Consider the following 14013-nt stretch of genomic DNA (forward strand, 5'->3'; position numbering starts at 1 on the left):
TGGGAGAATGGCATTGAAACATGTAAAATATCATGTATGAAACGAGATGCCAGTCCAGGTTCAATGCACGATACTGGATGCTTGGGGCTGGTGCACTGGGACGACCCAGAGGGATGGTGTGGGGAGGGAGGAGGGAGGGGGGTTCAGGATGGGGAACACATGTATACCTGTGGTGGATTCATTTTGATATTTGGCAAAACTAATACAATTATGTAAAGTTTAAAAATAAAATAAAATTAATTTAAAAAAAAAAGAAAATTATGTATTTAGACTATGTTTTAAAAAAATTATTGATCTAAAGTTTTTCCTGCAATTATCTTAGTTTTAAAATTTTTATTTGTATCCCTAGTTATATATATATAGGTCTTTATTTGTGGTTTTACTTAGGTAGTTCTTTTATCATTTGCTTCTTATTATATACACCTAAACTTTTATTTTCAAGACCTAATTTATTTTTCTTATTTTTATTATAGTTGATTTATAGTATTACATTAGTATCAAGTGTGTACAAAGTAGTAATTCAGTATGTGAATCACTGTATTGATTTATCTTCAATACTCATATATTATCCTCTTATTTCACTCCTGTTTGTCTTCTTGTTCTGTTATTGAAGACATTCCATCAAATTTCTCTTGCCACTCTCATATTTAATTTTTTATTTCAGCTAATGTATTTTTAATTCTGAAATCTGTTTTTGCTTCTCAGAACATACCTTTTATACAGCACTGCTTTTGTTTCTCTGATAAAGTATTTTGTTGTGTCCTTCTGAAAATGTTCAGTAAGTATCTTTGGAAAGATCTTAATATATTCCCTGCACTGTATCTGATTCTTATTCTTTTGTTGTCTGTTTATTGTGCCGATGTCTCTCTCCATGTTAGTGGTTTTACTCAAATACTTGGTGATCCTTTCAGTCAATTATGACTATGATTGAAATTTGTTTTTGTTGTTGTTGCTCAGTCACTAAGTCATGTCTGACTCTTTGCAACCCCATGGATCCCTGTCCTTCACTGTCTCCCAGAAAGTGAAAGTGAAAGTTGCTCAGTCGTGTCTGACCTTTGCAACCCCATGGACTGTACAGTCTGTGGAATTCTCCAGGCCAGAATAATGGAGTGGTTAGTCGTTCCCTTCTCTAGTGAATCTTCCCAACCCAGGGATGGAACTGACGTCTCCTGCATTGCACATGGATTCTTCACTAGCTGAGCCACAAGGGAAGCCCAAGAATGTTAGAGTGGGTAGCCTATCCCTTCTCCAGCAGATCTTCCTGACTCAGGAATCCAACTGGGTCTATCTTCCAGAGTTTGCTCAAATTCATGTCCATTAAGTTGGTGCTACTCTCTAACCATCTCATCCTCCGCTGCCTCCTTTTCCTTTTGCCTTCACTCTTTCCCAGCATCAGGGTCTTTTCCAGTGAGTTGGCTCTTCATGTCAGGTGGCCAAAGTATTGAATTGACATTGTATGCTTGACATACTAATAAGCTTTTTAGAAACCTTGTAGTATGTATGTGTGGTGGGATGAGATAGATTGGGTGGTGGGCTTTACTTAGTAGGGTGATAAAGCTGGGTAATATGGTAAAGCTGGCTTTATTAGGGTAAGCTTATTTTTCCAACATAGAACATTGACTTGTCCATATCTAAGTCTTTGTTCTTGAAATGCTGAGTTCCCCAAGGGAAAATCCTTCAGTTTTGAGGTGGGGAGCTCTAAGACTTATTGTCAATATCCTGTGAGGTGTGCTGATACTCTTTTACCTTTCCTTCACTTAAAAAAAAAATTATTATTATAGCACACTCCGAACCCTACCTCATCTCTTTAACTCTCTCCAGGAGGCAATCCTTTAGCCTTCTGCTCAGGTGGAGGAAAGGTTCTAATTGTGTGATGTCTCTTAAAATTTTTCAAGCACCTCTATTTTGTTAGATTAATCATTCACTCTTAGGTTCACAAGTACTTACTACCCATTTTCCTGAATATGTCTGGCATTCTGATTGATAAATTGACATTTAGGTTGTTCTCTCTGCCTCAGGCATCTCCTGCGCATTCAATAATACATCAGCATTCTCCTGTGTGCTAAGTTACATAGAAATCAATAACAACTTACTAAACTGCTTTCCAGATTTCAAAATTTTGTCACAGACATTCTTTTGCACTAGTCTCCTATTTCCTTTTACTATGGAAGTGAGGCTATTCTTAAATGTAGTAGAGTTTTAGGAAAAAGTCAGAAATAATGCAATGTAAAATCTGTGTTTTGTCAGAATTCTCTCTACTCTGAACTCACATCTAACAGAATTTCTATAATTTGTTTTAAATTGTGGTTAGGATTAGCTGGTATGTTTAGCTTCATATTGAGCAGGAGAAGCGAGTTTAATTTTCTTAATTTATTTTATAAAAATGTTACTGCTTTTTTGCTCAACACTTCTAATATCTAGTTGTTTCTGCCTGTATTTATGTTTTCTTTTATTTCCCTAGTATTTGTTATTGCTAGACTCTGTGTCATTAGCCATGCCTCTTACTCCAAGTATTGCTCTTGTCTGGAAATCACCAATGCTGTTCTCCTATTGCCTACCTGGGAGCAAGAACTGTGGGGGAGGGCTCCTTCTCCTGGGCTAATACACCCTGTTACTTTGTCTTGGCATTTATCATTATCTTATTTTCCTCCACCTCTGAGTATGAAGCAACGTTTGTGCCACTCCTAAGTTTCAAGCCTAGATTTTCCTTTTGATTCCTACATACTTCTAAGATACCTTATCAATCCAATTGCATTTGTTGGAAGTCTCTTTTTCATGCCTCACAGTTGCTCAACATGGCTCGTAGTCTCTAGTCCACTAGAGACTATGGACTAGATAAAAAATATTCCATTTTTTAAAGCACTGGCTATATAATCCTAATTTTAAACTTTTTTCTTTCCCTTCTCGGATTTGGCTTCAGGGTTGGGTTGGCAAGTGTGGAGAAGAGAAATGTTGTAGGTACTCATTTTATTATTGTTGCTGTTCAGTTGCTAAGTTGTGCCTGACTGTGACCCCATGGACTGCAGCGCTCCAGGCTTCCCTGTCCTTCACTGTCCCTGGCGTTTGCACCAGGCTACAGTGAACATGAAAAAAACATGTTCTTCTGTATAAAAAAACAAAGTTTCTTCTGTATAATTTTCTGAAATGTTTTTCAAAGAATCAGTATTTGCTTTTATAATCAGAAAAATGCCAATTCACATACTACTATTTTAGAATAAAAGAATAAAAAAGAAAAATAAGGGACTTTCTTCTCGGATACTTCTCAGATACTTTCTTCTCAGATATTTCAACCAGTTTGGAGCATTACTCACTCATGCATGCAGCATTCCTTATGGCATCCACATCTCCAATGTTTTTCCTCAGTTTAGTGGGTCACACCAGGAATAACTCAGAGTTCTACTTTGCTTCTGGTATTTAGTCAAAACCTGCTGCTGAATTGCTAGTTTGGTTTTCAATCTCTACAAAGTTGATGGCTCAAAATCATGTATGCTATATTTTGACATCTCTGAATTTGTAGGTTAACAATGATGATGCAACAGCATAGGTTATTATTATGATTATTATCTCTAGTCAGTCTAACATCAGTACTCTGAATAAAGCAAGAGTACTGTTTGTATATTTATGCATTCAAATATACATATGTTTGAATTACATTTATGTTTTCAAATGCAGTGAATCATTCTGTGAATTACACTGAAATAGCTTTATATGCTTTACATGTTAAAATTCTATTAAGTGAAGAATATATTTTATTATTAGAAAAGTAAAATGCAAGAATAAATAATGATAATTGTGAGAGTTGTTCATTTTCTGGACAAATTTAAGAGTTTTAAGTAGTTAAATAAATAGGAAAATAATGCTTCATATAAATATTGAAATTTGTTAGTTATTAGATAGTTTTAGAAAGAACATTATATACTTATAAAGCCAAAGTTTAAATGTACAAAAAAGAATAGTGGAAATTGACTATCAGAGTTCTAATATTTGTAAAATTATGTGGTGTTCTTTATTTATAATACTAAATAAAAACAACTTTTAAGCATGGTATTTTTAGCTTCTTAATTCCATTTAATCCATGAATCTTATCAAATTTTACACATGAGTTACAGCATGATTTCAAATTGTGTAGGACAATATACAGTATACATTATTTTAATACCTACCTAATAAAGAATGGAGAAGGCAATGGCACCCTACTCCAGTACTCTTGCCTGGAAAAATCCCATGGATGGAGGAGCCTGGTAGGCTGAAGTCCATGGGGTCGCTAAGAGTCGGACACGACTGAACGACTTCACTTTCACTTTTTCACTTTCATGCATTGGAGAAGGAAATGGCAACCCACTCCAGTGTTCTTGCCTGGAGAATCCCAGGGACGGGGGAGCCTGGTGGGCTGCCGTCTATGGGGTCACACAGAGTCGGACACGACTGAAGCGACTTAGCAGTAGCAGTAGCAGCAGCAGCAATAAAGAATATGAAGAAAAGAAAGTGTTAGAGAAAAATGAGATGTTACTCTCAAGATATTTTGCCCCTCTACAAATCAGCTTCTTACTTGAAAAGTGAGCATCTACCGAGTACCACAAGTGTGTGTTTTAGTGACTGCTAGACAGAGTCGGACACGAATGAAGTGACTTAGCAGCAGCAGCAGCAGACCCACTCCGTACTCTTGCCTGGAAAATCCCATGGACGAAGGAGCCTAGTAGGCTGCAGTCCGTGGGGTCGCTAAGAGTCGGGCACGACTGAGCAACTTCACTTTCACTTTTCACTTTCCACTTTCATGCTTTAGAGAAGGAAATGGCAAGCCACTCCACTGTTCTTGCCTGGAGGATCCCAGGGACAGAGGAGCCTGGTGGGCTGCTGTCTATGGGGTCGCACAGAGTCAGACACGACTGAAGTGACTTAGCAGCAGCAGCAGCAGAGTAATCTAGCAGCTACGATGAAGACTAAATGTCCTTTCTCTGAAGTGTCAAGTGTTTAAATATGATTACCAAATGTTTAATAATAAAATTTCAATGTTATTAAGTTTTCAAATAGCATTTTAATTTTATTTCACTATCCCAGATACACAATCTAATGATGTTAGGCTGAGGCATTGGCTTCAGTTGAATATTTTAACTTTCAATTATTGAGTATTTGGTCAAAATACATTGTAGATGCTCCTCTCTCCACTAATATTACTTAAATAAAATGAAATAGGATGGATCAAGCTAGAATGAAAACATCAGAATGCACTGCCTGTAGTAAGGGTAAGTATTATTTGTCAATGTTTCATTTGTATGTGAATACACACAGACACAGAGAAGATGTGTACGTGCATACTGGCTTATGTTACAATATGCATTTCCTATTGGGAGTCATCGTGGATCATGGTAAAGAGTTTGAATTTCACTGAATGAAGAGGGAAAGTTTTTGATGTAGAGCAAGATAGGCATTAAATTGCTAATGAAAGATAGTAATACAGAGTTTAGAAGGGTTTTTTTGTTTTTTTAATGAGACCTGCACATTTAAGGAAGAATACAACAGTATTAGAACTTAAATAGAAGTGGGAGGAAAGTAGAAGTCCAAAAATTAATTAGTGAAATAATATAAAATGGCCTGGAAAAATTGGAAAGGTAAGAATATAGGGATAATATTAGCCAATAATAATAGGGATAATGATGTATTATATTAACTTCCTATGGTTACCACAACAATTCCACTTTGTTAATTCTACTCTAGTTGATTTTTTCAATAGCCTAATGGGAAAGATGGTTGACATTGATAACCTCCATTCTTTCAATAGCCTAATGGGAAAGATGGTTGACATTGATAACCTCCATTCTTTCAATAGCCTAATGGGAAAGATGGTTGACATTGATAACCTCCTATCATAGATAAGGAAAGATTTCTTTACTACCTTAGGAATACATAGTTGGGAAAGTTATACATAGTTGGGAAAGTTATACATAGTTGGGAAAGTTATACATAGTTGGGAAAGTTAAGGTGTGTCTTAAATTCAAGTCTCAAGATTTTGTGTTCTTCCCAACAAAGGAGACCAGTTGAGAAATGAAGGGTGGAGCCCATATGTCTGGGGAAACTAAGTACAGCAATCACTTACTGTACTCATGAGCTCTCTGAAGCGCTGTACCAGGCTAAATGACTGGGATGTGCTATGACTGGGATGTGTCTGGAAGGTGAATCATCCAGAAGCAGAATTCCCCTCATTATTCTCCAGGATGTCTAAGGAAAGAGAATCGACCCTGAACCAGGACTAGGGATTAAATTGATAGCATGCAGACAGAAAGGCAGAATCATAAATATCTGTGGTTTGTACACAGTACTATATTTAAAATGGATAACTGACAAGAAGCTACTGTATAGCACATGGAACTCTGCTCATTGTTATGTGGCAGCCTGGATGGGAGGGGAGTTTGGAGGAGAATGGATACATGTATGTTTATGGCTGAGTCCCTTCACTGTTTATCTGAAACTATCACAACATTGTTAATTGACTATATTCCAATACAAAATAAAAAGTTAAAGAAAAAAAATCTCTGTAGCAGTATCCTCCTCAGATGGATGACACTGAACTCTCTGATATAATTAGAAGTTTACAGAGATTATATTGCTTTTCTTACTCCTATAATAAAGAGAATATTTGTCCCTGATTTGTCATTTACAAAGGATTTTCACACTTACTGTCTCATATGTTTGTCAGGAGAAACTGACATGTTTTGTAGATGAAACATCTACAAAATGTTATTTGTTTTATCTACATGTTTTGCAGAGAAAACTTAGGCTTAGAGAAGCTAAATAAAGATTCAAGTATATGAGGTGAATAAAAAGTAAAGCCAGGACGCAGAATGCAGTCTTTTTCTTACAGTGCTTATGTTACAATGAATACACTTTGCCCTGCTGGCCTCCAAGCACTACTTGCTACTATTTTCAGTAGCTAACTTTGCAGATACAGATTATTATTAGTAAACTTGAATGGACAGAGCAACATTTTTGAAGCTACAGTCTAAAATTGAAAAGTATTTACTGAGTGAGAGAGGCCATTAACAAACAGTGGGTAACCTTATTTTTGGGTTCTCTTGGATTCCACCATGCTGCTGCTGCTGCTGCTAAGTTGCTTCAGTCATGTCCGACTCTGTGCGACCCCATAGACGGCAGCCCACCAGGTTCCCCCATCCCTGGGATTCTCCAGGCAAGAACACTGGAGTGGGTTGCCGTTTCCTTCTCCAATGCATGAAAGTGAAAAGTGAAAGTCAAGTCGCTCAGTCGTATCTGACTCTTAGCGACCCCATGGACTGCAGCCTACCAGGCTCCTCTGTCCATGGGATTTTCCAGGCAAGAGTATTGGAGTGGGTCGCCATTGCCTTCTCCAGGATTCCACCATAAATTTTGAAAAATGCTCAGATGTGGGTAAGATTGAACCACAATGGGCTATTTATGAAATTATAATATTTGAACATAGTCCTAATTTTTGAGATTATTAATAACATGAAGGAGAACACAGCCTCTGAAAATGCCACTGCTTGGTACAACTCAAACATTAAACTGTCCAGCTAATGAAGACTTCATCTGGTTATGACATCACTCATTCATTTCAAGCTTTCATTTCTAAAGACATTATAGGAAATGCTTGCTCTATAATAATGTATGTGCGAGTTTGGAGGTAGGAGAGTGAGGGGGTGATTTCTTCATTAGAAAGTTCATGAAAGGGTCATCCTTTTAGTTTGGTGTTTTAAAAGGAGTACACTTTGGTTGAATAGGCACTAAGGGTGGCAGTAAGGGATTTCCATGAAGTGACAGTAAGCTGTAGAAACACACGCAAATATGAAATAGAAAGAGAGAAGTCACAAGACACTAGGTGTTCTGCGTGGAACTGGATGACAGGCTCGTGCAGGGGCACTGGAAGTGAAGGTTACTAGTGAAAGATGGCATATTAATGCAGATCCTGGGGGTCTGAAACGATAGGGTTGATGGTTTAAATCTTTTTCTTTTACCATACGACACTTTCCTTACATCCACTTCTTTCCAGTCCTCTCACCTGACTAATCCTTTCTGTAGATTCTTTCTTGTCCTCCCATTCCCTATCCACTTTTACCCATTCTGCAAGCATCTCCAAAGGCAATACTATTTTTTTTTAACTGAGTGAACTATTTACACATGTTATCACCAACAATCCTTGTGCATTCTTGAAATATAAATGCCAATATGATTACTTGGTGCTACTTCTTTAATTAAATTATCAAGGAATTTTAATCATTTTCCAAAAATATTTCTCTTACATATTCCTGAAAACTTAAGTTCCAGGTTGGCCATATACATGAAAAAGATCTAGACTTCAGGAGTTGGTAAATTATATAGATGTTTATTATCACTGACGGCTATTTATTTATGGTGTTTAAGATGCAAGGAACTTGAATTGTCCACAAAACAATGACTTCAATTGGATGTTAAGCCTTTGTAACTCTAAATGGATAAAAGGGAGCTTCATGTCGAAAAAGAGTGTTATAGAATGTATTTAAAGGTTTAGTACTGCCTTGAAGCAGCCTCCTCTCATTAATCCTTTCTACTATCTTGATCTCATTCTGTCCTAGGTTATGCATACAATCCGTGTACTTCCCCATATCAAGTTCTTACTCTTATATTGATCCTCCATACCATCTATGCTGTCTTATCAGGGGCAGGCTTGCTTGTACTTTGGAGCCCCTTTCTCCAGGGCCTGGATTTATAATCCTTTTATCTCTTCTACCCAACCACTGCATGGTAGGCTCCAGAATTTTCACTCTAGGTGCTGTTCACTGCTTTACTTTCTCTTCCCTATAGAATCTTCCAAGACCCTCTTTGTAACAGGCCCATCTTATCAGGAAAGCTTCCTGCCAATGGCCCGGAGCAGAGCATCCTTGGCCTCTTTGTTCCTCAGGGTGTACACCACAGGGTTCAGTAGTGGGGTGACGACAGTGTAGGTCACTGAGATCAGCTGATCCTCATCCTTGCTGTTCTCTGACTTGGGCTTGAGGTAGGCAATGGAGGCACAGCCATAGTGGACAATGACCACAGTGAGGTGGGAGGCGCAGGTGGCAAAGGCCTTCTTCCGACCTTCAGCTGAGGCAATTTTAAGGATGGTGGAGATGATGAGGATATAGGAAATGAAAACCAATCCCATGGGAACCAGGATCACCAGGACACTGATGATCAAAGTCAGGATCTCATTGACAGTCGTGTCAATGCAGGAGAGCTTCATCACAGGCCAGATGTCACAGAAGAAGTGGGCCACCTTTGTGGCACAGAAGGGTAACCTGAATACAGATGTCACCTGTGTCATGGCCACAATCAGCCCGATGCTGCAGGCCCCCCACACCAGCTGGATGCACACCCTCCTGTTCATGATAACTGTGTACCTCAAGGGGTGGCAAATGGCCACATAGCGGTCGTAGCCCATCGCAGTGAGCAGGAAGCAGTTGTTGATGGCCAAAGTGATGAAGAAGAACATCTGAGCGGCACAACCTGCCAAAGAAATGGACTGACTCAGGCCTACAAGGTTGCAGAGCATCTTGGGTATAATGATGACTGTGTACACAGTCTCGGAAGCTGACAGCATGCCGAGGAAGAAATACATGGGGGTGTGGAGGCGACGGTCAAGGCTGATGATGGCCACAGTGATGATATTGCCTGCCAGGGTTAACATGTACAGTGCAAAAAACACGATAAAGAGGGTGAACTGGTGCTCACAGAAGCTGGAGAAACCCTGAAGAGTAAACTCACTCACCAGAGTGTGATTCTCTTTCTTCATTAAGTCATATATGGTATCTAAGAAAGTAAAAAAAAAAAATTCTATAAGGAACCTAGTTGGTTGATTTCTGTTATTAGTAGACTGGGCAGATTCTTTTGGTCAATCTACTTCAGGTTTCTGCTGATTTATAGCCACACTCATGCTCATTTCTTTTGGGAATAAACAAAGAAGAAATGTTCTTTACTCACTAAAGTGTGTGGCTTTTAGAGTCAAATGGTTTAGACTCATATCCTACTTCTATCATACACTAACTTATCTTGGGCAAAGAATTAATGTATCTAAGACCAATTTCCTTACCTTTATATTAATACAGTGGTGATAACAATATCACAGAACTGTTGGTAGAAACATTTTAAACTAAGTATCATACTTAGAATTTGAACAATTATTGAATCCATTCAAGTTCAACGGTGTCAGGCAGAGCTCTAGGCTTCATGTATGCTCCATGTCCGACTCTTTGTGACCCCGTAGACTATAGCCCAACAGGCTCCTCTGTGCATGGAATTTCCCAAGCAAGAATACCAGAGCCGGTTGCCACTTCCTTCTGTAGGAGATCTTCCTGACCCAGGGATCGAATCCACAACTCTTGCATTGGTGGTCGGATTCTTTGGGGCTTCCCTACTGACTCAGATGGTAAAGAATTTGCCTGCAATGTGGGACACCCAGGTTCTATCCTTGGGAATCCCCTGGAGAAGGGAATGGCAACCCACTCCAGTATTCTTGCTTACAGAATCCCATGGACAGAGGATCCTCAAAGGCTCCAGTCCATGGGGGTCACAAAGAGTTGGACAGGACTGAGTGATTAACACTGGGAACACTGGTGCCACCTGGGAAGCCCCTCTAGGCTCTGTAGATACCTCCTAATTCCTAAGTGTCTAGGGTTTAAGACAGAGGTCGTGTCACTATGGTTTTACACTGCCTTTTCATTTCAGTCTTTCAACTCCGAGTACTATTCCTCTCAGCTTTGGTCCTACACTACTCTTCCCTAGACACTGCTCAGTTTTCAAAGCTACACAAAGCTCATGACCTCTGTAAAATCCTTTCTTTTTCTCTCTTCCCTCCCTCTCTCCCTCTCCCCAGATCCATGTCCTTGTACATGTAGGACATGTGTATACTAGTTCTTCTGTGTTGAAAGAACTATAGTGCCTATGTGATTACACAACATGTTCACAAGCATTATTTAATTTCATCACCATCCGGTGGAGCAGGGAGGGCAAGAATTATTGTTTCTCTTCAGAAGGAGAGACTGAGGATCAGCTGTACTCAGGAAATTGTCTGTGGACACACAGATGTCAAAGGATGAAAATCAATATTTGAATACAAGTCTTGTGATCCTGTGTCCATTGTTCCTTCTACTACAAAATTGTATCACAGAACTTGCCCCCATCATGGCTGCATTATACAGTCTTTGAGAGTAGGGTCCATGTATTCCAACTCTGTGTTGCTAGTGTGTCCACTGCAATGTAGGGCACAAGTGTTCGCTGGTGGAATCATTACAGGTCACTGGTCCATCAAACAAATGGCCTCTTAGGAAACAGAGTGCTAGGCTACCATAGTGAGGTCTTCTTCAAAGAAGAGGAGTATTCAGTGTTTATAACCCCTGTCTCCTTGTTCTTCTGTCTATGCCCATGAGAGCAACAAACGACTAATGAACTAGGCGAAATTTTGACACTGGAATTATAACTAGAAGGAAGCCTGACTCTGTGAACATCTAATTGGAAAATGGACTGGTAGTGAAACTTCTCTAGTAGCTTTACCTTATTACTAAACTACATGTAATTATGTAACAGGTTAGCTATAAAAACAAATTTAATAATAGAAAGCATGGAGTTGCTGAAAAAGTGCATTTTGCTGGAAGTAAAGTAAATTAACAACACACAAAATGACTTACTATTGGGTAAATTTCAACATCAAGCTTCTTTAAAGCTTTTAAGATTAATCTATTCCTCAGAAATATACCATTTTAAATAAAGGAAATCTACAAAATGGTATTTTTAAGGGGTTGCTGCACAATTACGCTTCGGCTCTTCAGTGCATCATATGAAAGGACACAGTATGAAGTTGAAAACAGAACAATTTTTTTGTTAGATATCAGGGACCGTTTGATAATATGGAAAGTTGTTTGGCCTTGATGTGTATATTGTGGTAGGTAACTGTAAATCTACTCTATGAGGCTTTATAAAAAGTGTCTATGTGGATTATGATTTGTCTGAAGACAAGACATAGACAAGGAAACATAACTGCTAAGTGGCAGAGTCACACATTACCGTATTAGTCAGTTCAGTTCAGTTCAGTTCAGTCACTCATTTGTGTCTGACTCTTTGCGACCCCAAGCATCGCAGCATGCCAGGCCTCCCTGTCCATCACCAGCTCCCGGAGTTCACTCAGACTCATGTCCATCGAGTCAGTGATGCCATCCAGCCATCTCATCCTCTGTTGTCCCCTTCTCCTCCTGCCCTCAATCCCTCCCAGCATCAGAGTCTTTTCCAATGAGTCAACTCTTCGCATGAGGTGGCGAAAGTACTGGAGTTTCAGCTTAAGTATCATTCCTTCCAAAGAAATCCCAGGGCTGATCTTCTTCAGAATGGACTAGTTGGATCTCCTTGCAGTCCAAGGGACTCTCAAGAGTCTTCTCCAACACCACAGTTCAAAAGCATCAATTCTTTGGCACTCAGCTTTCTTCACAGTCCAACTCTCACATCCATACATGACCACTGGAAAAACCATAGCCTTGACTAGATGGACCTTTGTTGGCAAAGTAATATCTCTGCTTTTCAATATGCTTTCTAGGTTGGTTATAACTTTTCTTCCAAGGAGTAAGCGTCGTTTAATTTCATGGCTGCAGTCACCATCTGCAGTGATTTTGGAGCCCCCCAAAATAAAGTCTGACACTGTTTCTACTGTTTCCCCATCTATTTCCCATGAAGTGATGGGACCAGATGCCATGATCTTCGTTTTCTGAATGTTGAGCTTTAAGCCAACTTTTGCACTCCCCTCTTTCACTTTCATCAAGAGGCTTTTTAGTTCCTCTTCACTTTCTGCCATAAATCATGATTCCTTAGGATTAGCAGATGATCTTTCAAAGTGGTAAATTAAGGATAAAGAAAAACAAAAATTCATACACACCTGGACCTTTTCCAGCTTAATATAATTTCACCTTTTAACATCAATAAAACCCTTGGTGATTGAGTTGCTGTATGACTCTTGTGATCCCATGGACTGTAGCTTACCAGGCTCCTCTGTTCATGGGATTCTCCAGGCAAGAATACTGGAGTGGGTTGCCATTTCCTTCCTGAGGGAATCTTCCCAACCCAGAAATCAAACACAGGTCTTCTACACTGCAGGCAGATTCTTTACCAACTAAGCTTCAAGGGAAGCCTTCAATAAAATTCTTACATCTATTTTATTCCTCAGTGGCTCCCTCTGTAAATCCCTGATGTCTTTTCCAAAATCTAACTTACTTTTCTTCCTGCAAATTTGTGGCTCAACAGAAAAATGGAGGGGGAAATCAAAGATGTGGCCCATTGGTCACAAGTATTCACAAATCAAGGTTGTGAGGTAAAGGTACCTAAATGCAGTCCTTCCACCTGTTTTAGAGCTCTTCCAGGGATGGTGGTAGAAGGAAATTTACTGGGATACTAGATATTTTCTCCAGCTGAAGGAGGAGCTTTTGACACCCAAGAAAGGCTCTTTGGGGCTCATATCTCAAGGTTTCTGGATATAAGTCCCTGGGCACCCTCGAGAGTCAACTTGGGGCTAGAAGGAAGCAGACAATGGGTGCCCAGGGGCCTTGTTAGGTAGAGGGCTCATTTACCAGATTTTATGGGCTTTTGCTTTGGGAGTCTCATGGCATTTTGCACTGCAAGTAGAAACAGCAGTGGCTTATCTGTCAGGTTTTATTTTTTAAATAAATATTCTATTTTTATATAGTTGGGCCTTGGAAAACCATGGTTACAAAGCCCAAACGAGCTCTAGCAAAGAGCGAAAAGCCTCCGTCTTAGATTCCAGGAAACTATACAGCTCTCCCTGTAGTCTCCTCGGTTATCAGAAGCTGGGTGTTGTTGTTGTTTTCCCTTCCTCTTCTTTTCTGGAACTGAAGCCATCAATCTGGCTATTGTTTTTGTCCTATTGTGGGGCTTTAGAAATGGGAGACCAAAACTCAGTAGACATTAGAGACTTCTCTAAAGGCCAGGAGAAGACAATGGCACCCCACTCCAGTACTCTTGCCTGGAAAA

At 39.4% G+C, this 14013-nt stretch overlaps 1 protein-coding gene across 1 annotated transcript; it reads right to left on the reverse strand.

The window, feature by feature from the left end:
* Positions 1-8848: 8848 nt before the first annotated feature.
* Positions 8849-9778, reverse strand: LOC109556968 (olfactory receptor 10J1-like). The gene has a single exon (XM_019958329.2). The coding sequence runs from the start codon at positions 9776-9778 to the stop codon at positions 8849-8851; it is 930 nt and encodes a 309-aa protein (XP_019813888.1).
* Positions 9779-14013: the final 4235 nt, after the last annotated feature.

This window comes from Bos indicus, chromosome 3 (genome assembly GCF_029378745.1).
Source record: "Bos indicus isolate NIAB-ARS_2022 breed Sahiwal x Tharparkar chromosome 3, NIAB-ARS_B.indTharparkar_mat_pri_1.0, whole genome shotgun sequence".
Taxonomy (NCBI): Eukaryota; Metazoa; Chordata; class Mammalia; order Artiodactyla; family Bovidae; genus Bos; species Bos indicus.